The sequence below is a fragment of the Mus pahari genome, chromosome 5, assembly GCF_900095145.1.
Source record: "Mus pahari chromosome 5, PAHARI_EIJ_v1.1, whole genome shotgun sequence".
In the NCBI taxonomy this organism is placed as follows: Eukaryota; Metazoa; Chordata; class Mammalia; order Rodentia; family Muridae; genus Mus; species Mus pahari.
The window spans coordinates 64,869,865-64,878,350 of NC_034594.1; the positions used below are offsets into that span (position 1 = coordinate 64,869,865).

An 8,486-nucleotide genomic window follows, 5' to 3' on the forward strand; every position below is an offset into this window, starting at 1 on the left:
AGGGCATCCCTTAGTTGATCTGGTGGAGAGAGTTGGCATCTCTGCCCACAGACTACCTGAGCTCCATTGTCTATTTTTGACTTTGCAGCAGAGGGTCCCCAGGAACCGGATCCCACCCTGTGGAACGAGCCTATTGAATTGCCCTCCGGTGAAGGTCCCCTGGAGAGCACAAGCCACAACCAGGAATTTGCTGTCTCTGGTCCTCCGTTCCCCACCTCTGCTCCAGCATCAGAGGACAGCACCCCTCCGGCCAGGGTGGACCAGGACGGAGGTAGGACCTGGGCGGAGCAGGGAGAGGGGAGGGAGGAGGATGAGAGGGAAAGAAGGCATTGAAGGGCGGGCCTGGGCTGGATTTGGGAGGGGGAGGGGTAACATGGTCCTCTGTCCTCCACAGGATCGCTTGGGCCAGGCGCCATTGCAGCCATCGTGATCGCCGCCCTGTTGGCCACCTGCGTGGTGCTGGCACTCGTGGTCGTCGCGCTAAGGAAGTTTTCCGCTTCTTAAAGCCAATAAAGGAGCTGCGCAGGCCCGCCCGCGGCGACTCTGCATCTTGTGCTCTCCTTTGTCCCCTCCATGTCCCCGCGTGTAAAAGCCCGTGTTTAGGTGCAGCCGCGTGCGAACCTAGATGGAGGCGTATTGCTGGGCCACGCCGCGTGCCTGGGGGGGGTCGTGGGTGGAAAGTGCCAGGCAGAGAACATGTGTATGCTTGGTCACGTGCATGTGTTGCGCCCCAAGTGAGTGAATGCAGGGCGCCTGAGTGCAAGTGTCTGCTAAGTACCACTGTGCCCCCACTGAGCCCCTGTGGCAGTGTGCCTGAGCCCCCCCCCAACCCCGCCGCGACTCCTGGCCCCAAGCACTTCTGCTTAGTGTGAGTGGGAGAGCAGAAGGGAGCTCTCACTTGGCTCAGGTTCACTCTATTCCTAGAGATCAACTCTAGTAGGACCAGTCTCTGGAGGACTGACATTGGATGGGGTAGTAAAAGCTTTTGACCTTGACTCAGCAGGAGGGGCCATATTCTAATTCAGAAGCCCAATCCTTGTGTCTCTTCACTCTCCTCCCAGGGGTCAGAATTTTCCTGACTCCAACCATTCATACTCCTGGGGCCCTGGGTTACTGAAGATGCTCTCCCTAGGGGCTGTTCTTCCTTTTCCAGCTGACCCAGAAGTTGGGAAACATCCCGGGACAGAATGGTTGGGATGGCTGGGAAAGCCAGGGTAAGAGCTGGGACCCTCTGCTTTCAATGTAGCAAGCTGACATATCCTTCCAGGAGTGCTCAAGGGACTGAGGTCTCAACATCACCAAGAGCTGGACTGTGATCTGGGGGAAGGTCCTGTAAAGGCCAGTAGCTTGAGCAGGTCTGTTCTGGGTCAGGTGGGGCAGTACGTGCCTGCAATGCTGGTGCTTAGGAGGCTGAGGTAGGACTGGGAGTTGAAGGCCAGTCTGGGCTCCACTGGAAGACAGTCTCAAGAAACAAAACAAACAAAAGGCCAGTTCTGATACAGAACATCTGTCTGGCAGGTGCTCAGTGCCTTGGTCACGTTCCTAGGACACCGGTGGTTGGACACTCTGGGATAGAAATGGATAAATGCGGGTGCCTGTCCAGGCAGGCCTGGGGGGTGGGGCGGGGGACAGCAGTTCCCTGAGGAACCAGCTGACAAAGGAGTATCCAAGGCCAGTGTCTGGATCAGGTAGGAAGTCTGGATCCTGGGCCTGAAGTCAGAGCCCCCTAAAGGACCACTGCTTACTGAAACCTGAGGCCCCAGTGGCCTTGTCACCATGTGCCTGCAGCCCCTTCTTGGGAAAAGGCCTCTCCTATTGGCCTAAAAGACTGCCCCTCCCTCCCAGCCCAGAACCAAATGCCTGGTTGCTGTGTGCATCAGGTCAATAAAGACCAGGTCTCTACCTCTTGTTTTATACAGGATGCTTCTTTTAATGCAGCCAAAAAATGATATTTGCTTTTCTCAAAACCATGACCATAAAGGATGCAGTGACCAATTCATTCTGCAAAACACCTGGGCTCCTTCAGGGGCCAGGAGACACAAGTGACATCAAGCCCTTCAAGGAGCTAGAGGTGGCATGAACCCTCAGCTAAGCTCTGGGAAGCCTGCTGAGGGCAGGGCTTGGCCGTGCAAGAGAGGCTGGCAGAGGCACGGGGATGGGCAGGCAGGGTCACCACTGCTCATCAAACTCCCTCGGGCAGGGGCGGCCCATCTGTGTGACTCTTGACGGCTTCCAAAATAGGGAAGGACACGTGCAGTTCAGGGGATCCTGACAGTGGTTACCTTCCACCTGCCTGCTGCCAGGGACCCCTGTGTGGGCCTCTTCCAGTCCCCGGAAGGTCTCTGGAGCATGCCTGCCTGCTTCTACCTCTGAGAGGCTGGAGGGAGGTGGTGTAAGACTGCCTAAGTACTTAACCTTTCGCCAGTGTGCAAGCAAATGAGTGGCCAGGACACTAGAGCTTCCGCTGCATGGGCAGGGACAGAATAGGCCCAAGCCACTCCTGCTGCCTGAGAAGGCACTGACATTCTTCCCTAAGACCCTCTGAATCTGTCGGGCGTCTCTGCCGGGCCTGCTCCCCATCCCTGTCCACACCCCTCCCTTCAGGCTGGTGCCTGAGCTGGGGAGGTTCATTGGCGATTCCGGCTGCCCAACTTCCTGCGGTCCTTATTCTGGCTGCGCTGAGGGTCCTCCATCTTATGTACTCGGAAACATTCCTTGAGGTTCTGGGAGCGGATCTTGGGGTTCAGGATCTCCTCTGTCATGGAACTGGGGAACCAGCCTCTCTCCTGGTCATGCAGCCGCTCACCAAAGATCCACCCTGCAAAGAAGTCAGTGGGGAGCTCTACAGGGGTAGCGGGGAGGCAAGGCTGGGGCTTCCTCTTAGTTAGGGTTTCCCCTCTGCATGGGATTGAGCCATCCTCAGGAGTGCAGCATTTCCAATGGGCAGTGGCTTGGCACCCCACCTAAGCTTAGATTGCTCCTATAGTGTGCTAGGAAGCACATGGAATGTAAGAACCAGGCTGCAGGCTCTCCCATGAGTGGGAGCCTATTTTGAACCTTGCCAGGCTACCCCATACCAGGACAATAGACTTGAAGGGCCAAAGAGGCATTTAAGGATCCAAGGTAGGAGATAGCTGAGCACTGACTTAGCAAACCTAAACAGTGAGCTCACACTCTCATTGGGCATATTCTCTCAGAATCTCACCTGGAGAGTCAAGCAGTTGCTGTGGGGTGGCCACTATAAGCTAGGGAGACCCTGAGTCCCCAAGTGCCTTGATCTCTTTTCTCTGCTGTCTTCCCTCTCCTAGAGGTCTTTGCCAGGCTTGTTAAATGGCCTGTCCCTACCCAGCGCTCTTCAGGCCACCTTAGGATGGGTATGGGGCAGAGTCTTATGTCATAGGAAGGGTGGGCATGGGGTGGGACCCACAGGGGGAGGACCCTTTGTTCTCAGGGATTTTGATTGTCTCTGCTGTAACAACATCAGGCTATCACACTGTGCCCAGGCCACCATAAAATTGCAGGGCTCCTCCCCCCCCCCCCAGCCTTTGCCTCCTGAATGGTGGAATTACAGGTGTATGCCATCATACCCTGCTACTCCTGAGATTTTGACCAGGAATAGTTAATACACAGAAGAGGGAGCTATGGAACAAGAAAGGGAACTGGATAACTGGGCAGGGTCTACAGAAAAACTCGAGTTGGAGCTAATTCAGCCTGCCATCCACATCTTGGCCTGGTGGTCACAGACATCCGCAGAGGCTTGTGGTCAAATAGGTTGAGGTCAGCATCAAGCTCCCTCCTAGGGGGAGGCCAAGGCTGGGAAGGAGACAGAGAACCACCTGCTAGGCCTGCTGTTAGGGGAAAGAGCCTCACAGCTCATGGGAATGGAAGGAAGGCTCAGAAGTCTGAGGAAAGGCCAATGAATACTGGACCTAGCGCTCAGGCAGAATGTTCTAGGTAGAGTCAACACCAGCAAGGATGAGGGGGTCTGCCTGCCCATTGGCTAACTGCACCATCTTGTCCTACACCTAGGCTATAGGCGTTTCTCCCATGGCTGACCAAGATGCAGAGTCCCCTGGGTGGGGGGCTCACCATCCTCTGTCTTCTCCAGGATGTTCAGGATATCTGCCAGTTCCAGCGTCAGTTCATCGGGCTGCTGGGCCACATACGGGTGCACACACTGGACCTGGGGACAGTCTGTAAGAGGGGTCGGGGGAGAGTGGTATGGTGTGTCCCCATCATGGGTTCCAACCTGGTCCACAACCAGGTGGTGGTGCCAGGGACAATTCTGCCATCAACAGACGAGTGAGTCCTAGCTAAAACAGGACCTGGGACTGCAAGAAGGACAGTAAGAAAGGTTCCCTCTGAGAGGGAGGAGGTCACACTCCAGGGAATTCTGGGAAAGGGAAGAAGGGACTCACTAGCCAAGATGGAGTGCTCAGCCTGGAAGACAAGAGGAACCTCTTATTCTTAGGTGTGACCCTGTGAACAGTTTGGGGTGAGAAAAGCCAGCAGGCTGGGACAGTAACTTCTCCACAAGGCAGATAAACTCATGTTCCTTTGGGGCTTCTGTGAGTTATAGAAAACTGGAAAACCCAAAAGTACACTAGAGTTTGGGTCCAGGATTCTGCCACCTGCCTCTTAGGACACCAGGACTTCCATTTCTTTCTTAACCATCCGGTGTACAGGGGTACTAAGCTCCTGCATGGTACCAGGATGGACTTCTGTGGAGAAGTGCCTTCCCACCAACTGCCAAGGAACCCGGAAGCTGAGGCCCAGTAAGCCCTCGCCAAAGACAACCTAGAGCCTCTTTTCCACGTCAGGGACTCACCCAACAGCCGAGACGTGAAGGATACAAACTTGGTCCTCCTGTTGGGGGCCAGTGAGGTCATCCAACGCTTCATCTCGCTCCTGCACAGGAAGGGGACAGAAGTGCCCAACTGCAGAGCCAACAAACTCCGCCCGGCCCGGTGGCGTGAACTTAGGCCTCCAGGCCAACTACATTCTAAGCCTGGCTCTTGCTAACACCAGGACAGCTCAATTCGCTGCACGGGGAACCCCTCCCCACTCCCCACGGGCCAGGGGTTTGAAGTCAGACAGTGTGAGGAGCCATTCATGAGGTCCTGCAAGCTGCTGGCTCTCAGAGGTGCGTTACAGGAAAGCCACAGGCTCTCAGCTGTGGCAAAGCTGGGAAAAGTTAACGTCACTTCCTATTAATCCCTGTGATCTAGTGCCTGGAGCTTCAGCAGGGGAGGGGTCAACTCCTGGTGGGGTGTGGTGAGGGGCAGTTGAGCATAGAGGAAGGAGTAGCTCACAGGCATATCAGCTGTAAGTACCCACTTTATAAGATGGACTTGCTCTCCTTGTACAGCCAACCCATTCACACCCCAACGTGAAGAACCTGCAAAAGCCTCTACCAGAGTCCCCACAGGAAGGAGTCATGCCAAGTAGTGAGAGGCCAGCCTCCTACAGATGTGTACTGAGCCCTGTTTTACCTATGGCAAAGCTAAGCCTATGAGGGGCGCTGGGTGTGGCTCACAGTGCTGGACACTCACTGGGAGGATGCCTTCAACATGTAGGTGGCCTCCCGGTCATCTGCATTTTCCAGCAGCCGCAAGATGAACACATTAGCCAGTGTTTGGCCCTGGTCCTCCAGCTCCTCCACTCGCAGCAGGCCCCTCGGGGCTGAATCAAACACCTGGTACTTGTCTCTGGGGAACAGGGAGGCAGGGTGGACATGTTGGTCTCAGGAGAACCTTCTGGCTGGCTGGAAGAACCAGCATATGGCCCTAACCATTCTTTACCCACTCTGGGAAATCCCAGCATGCCTGTCCCCTGCTCCTTAGAAGGGCTCCCATCCTGGGTTGTGGCAGAGCAGTGGCCACTCTGTCTAGCTCAGTGTCAGACACTGTGCAGGTTTTCCACATCTACAGGAGGGAAGCAGGCTCATTCGGGAAGGCTCCATCGTGGCCCATAGCTGGGCAGGAACAGAGCAGGCCTTTGAAAACCCAACCCTAAGGACAGCTACACTGCTACCTCACTGTCTCCCACTGAGGTCACACTCAGGCAGTGCCAGGCTCACCCAGGGATCTGCCGGCAGATCACCAGCAAGTCATTGAAGAGGAAGAGGTAAATTTCTCTGAAGAGCTTCTTGGTCCTCAGGGTGCGGGAGGTCTTGGGGCCGGACATCTGCTGCAGCTCACCCTGCTTCAGCAGCCACCGGGAGTGTGAGATGATGGGTACCGACTGGGGAGGGGAGGAGGCGTCAGGCGGCAGCACTCTTGCACCCTCATACCCTCCTGAGGGGCCTACAAATGCCACACCTGGAGAAAAGCTTCAAGACGGTGTGCAAGGACTGTGTGGGGCCATCACACTCCCTGCCACTGGCCCTGCAGCGAAACAGCAGCAGGGGTAAGTTTTCACATGAATATGTGTCCTTTGCGTGTGCATGTGTGCACATGTGCTGCTGTGCATGTGTACTGTGTATCTGTGTGTGCTGTCTATGTACCTACACTTGAGCTTCCGTGCGCATGCCTGTGCTTTGGTATTTCCATGTGTATTGGTGTCTGTGTTCATGTGTGTGTGCTTGTGCATGTGTGTATGTGTGCTTGTATGTATGTGTGTGTGCATGTGTGTGTGTATGTCTGTGCTTTGGTATTTCCATGTGTATTGGTGTCTGTGTTCATGTGTGTATGTATGTGTGAGTGCTTGTGTATGTGTGTGCTTGCGTGTATATATGTGTGTGCATGTGTGTATGTATGTGTATATGTATGTGTGTGCTTGTGTGCGTGTGTGCGCGTGTGTGTGTGTGTGTGTGTGTGTGTGTGTGTGTTTGTGTGTTTGTGTGTGTGATCATCATCCCATCAGGCTCAGCTTGCTTGATGTAAACTAAGAGGTCAAGTTTACAGAAGAAAGGAAATAATGTTGCCCTCAGGGTCGGAAGGTCAGGGCTGCAGGCTGCTGTTTTCCAGGACTGCTGGGCCCGTTACAGTCACCCCAGCAGTGCAGCTCCAGGAGGTATCAGATGATCCCTCCCACCCCCCAGCGAGACTCAGCTCCCAAACTCTGACCTCTGGGGGGACCCTTTTAGTTTTGCTCATGTTAGACCAGTGCTCTCCTCCTGAGCTGCAGTGAACAACTCTCCAGGGCCCTCAGTAGGTACCACATACCAGTATCCAAGTCGCCAGAAATCCAGAAAAAGGAAGTAGCTTGCAAATCCCTGAGCACCGAGAGTCCCTTGAATAGTCCCCAGCCCCATACATTGACAGCTCAGGATCACCCAGGCAGTAACAGTGCCAGACGCACACAGGCAGGTGGCTGTGGGCCCACAGCTCACAGAAGGTAAACCTGGACAGAGTGCATGATGACTGGCTTCCACCACTGGGGAGGGTGCACGGGGGTGCAGGCTAGACTACCTATGCCTCTGGGTAGGGTGGGCACTGACTCACCTTGATCTTGAACTCCATCTTCTTCTGAATGCTGATCATCTGTTCCGTGCGGCTCATCTTCCGGACACCCTCATTGCATGCCTTTACCACCTGGCACGGGGAGGACGTGTCAGGCCAGCCTGCCAGCATGTCCCCAACTACCACCGAGACCAGTATGTTCAGCAGCTGACACTGACTGACTAGCCTCAGGTTGGCAGGAACTCTTTCTCTACCACACTCTGGAACTAAGTGAGGATGTGGCGTGCAGTCTAGCAGTGGTTCTCAACCTGTGGACCGAGGCCCCTTTGGAATTGAACAACCTTATTATAGGGGTTGCTTCTGCATCAGATACCTAACATTACAATTCATAACAGTAACAAAACGACAGTTATGAAGTAAGAACGATAATAACTTTATGGTTGGGGGATCGCCACAGCATGAGGAACCGTATTAAAGGGTCGCGGTGCGCATTGGGAAGGCTGAGAGCCTTGGGTCTAGAGGATGATTTAGCTCCTTGTCCTTGGCTAAAAGCCAACCTCACAGACCAAGAGGAAGGAAGGGATCTTTCTTCTCAGCTTGACAAGGAAAGGAAAGGCTCCTCCGGATTGACCTCTCGTCCCCTGGGGGTACACAGGCTCCCCACTTCCCTGGAAGGCAGCCAGGAACCAACATGCCATTAACACTACATTTCCCCAGACCCCTGGGCCTCCACTCCAGGATCAGAGCCGTACATGGCTCATGGTGTCTAGGACAGAGCCTGGCCTGATGCAGGTGCTTTGTCAGTGTTAAGTAGTGCAGGGCAGAAAGAAGCACACGAGGATGCTCCTTGCAGTGGAGCTTAAAACGAGGAAATCTGTCACCAGCTTCAGTTGTCCATTAAGCAGCACTGTCTGGAACACAATATCCACATAGCCCGCAGGCTCTGAGTCACACACTCAGCTGGAGAGCAAAGGCTGTGCTTTAGACACCATCTCTGATTGTAAGCAGTATGGTGGTAAACTCTGTGTGTGTGTGCGTGCGTGCGTGTGTGTGTGTGTGCGCGTGTGTGTGTGCGTGTGTGTG

The 8,486-nt window shown here is 54.7% G+C and overlaps 2 protein-coding genes across 4 annotated transcripts in view; one reads left to right on the top strand and one right to left on the bottom strand.

The window, feature by feature from the left end:
• Window positions 1-548, top strand: part of Snorc (secondary ossification center associated regulator of chondrocyte maturation) — a 5,182-nt gene extending 4,634 nt beyond the window's left edge. Inside the window, exons 2-3 of one of the 2 annotated variants that reach the window (XM_021199281.2) lie at window positions 89-271; window positions 395-548. In XM_021199281.2, the coding sequence (XP_021054940.1) occupies window positions 89-271; window positions 395-504 (293 nt within the window). In that variant the 3' untranslated portion in view covers window positions 505-548. The remainder of the gene's footprint in view (window positions 1-88; window positions 272-394) is intronic. The other variant, XM_021199282.2, reaches the window with a different exon arrangement.
• Window positions 549-1,904: 1,356 nt separating this feature from the next.
• The window catches only part of Ngef (neuronal guanine nucleotide exchange factor), a 98,289-nt gene continuing 91,707 nt past the window's right edge, over window positions 1,905-8,486 (bottom strand). For both annotated transcript variants that reach the window (XM_021198288.2, XM_021198289.1), the window contains 6 exons: window positions 7,446-7,535; window positions 6,080-6,243; window positions 5,553-5,708; window positions 4,829-4,908; window positions 4,090-4,194; window positions 1,905-2,818 (listed from right to left, as the gene is read on the bottom strand). In XM_021198288.2, the coding sequence (XP_021053947.1) occupies window positions 2,628-2,818; window positions 4,090-4,194; window positions 4,829-4,908; window positions 5,553-5,708; window positions 6,080-6,243; window positions 7,446-7,535 (786 nt within the window). In that variant the 3' untranslated portion in view covers window positions 1,905-2,627. The remainder of the gene's footprint in view (window positions 2,819-4,089; window positions 4,195-4,828; window positions 4,909-5,552; window positions 5,709-6,079; window positions 6,244-7,445; window positions 7,536-8,486) is intronic.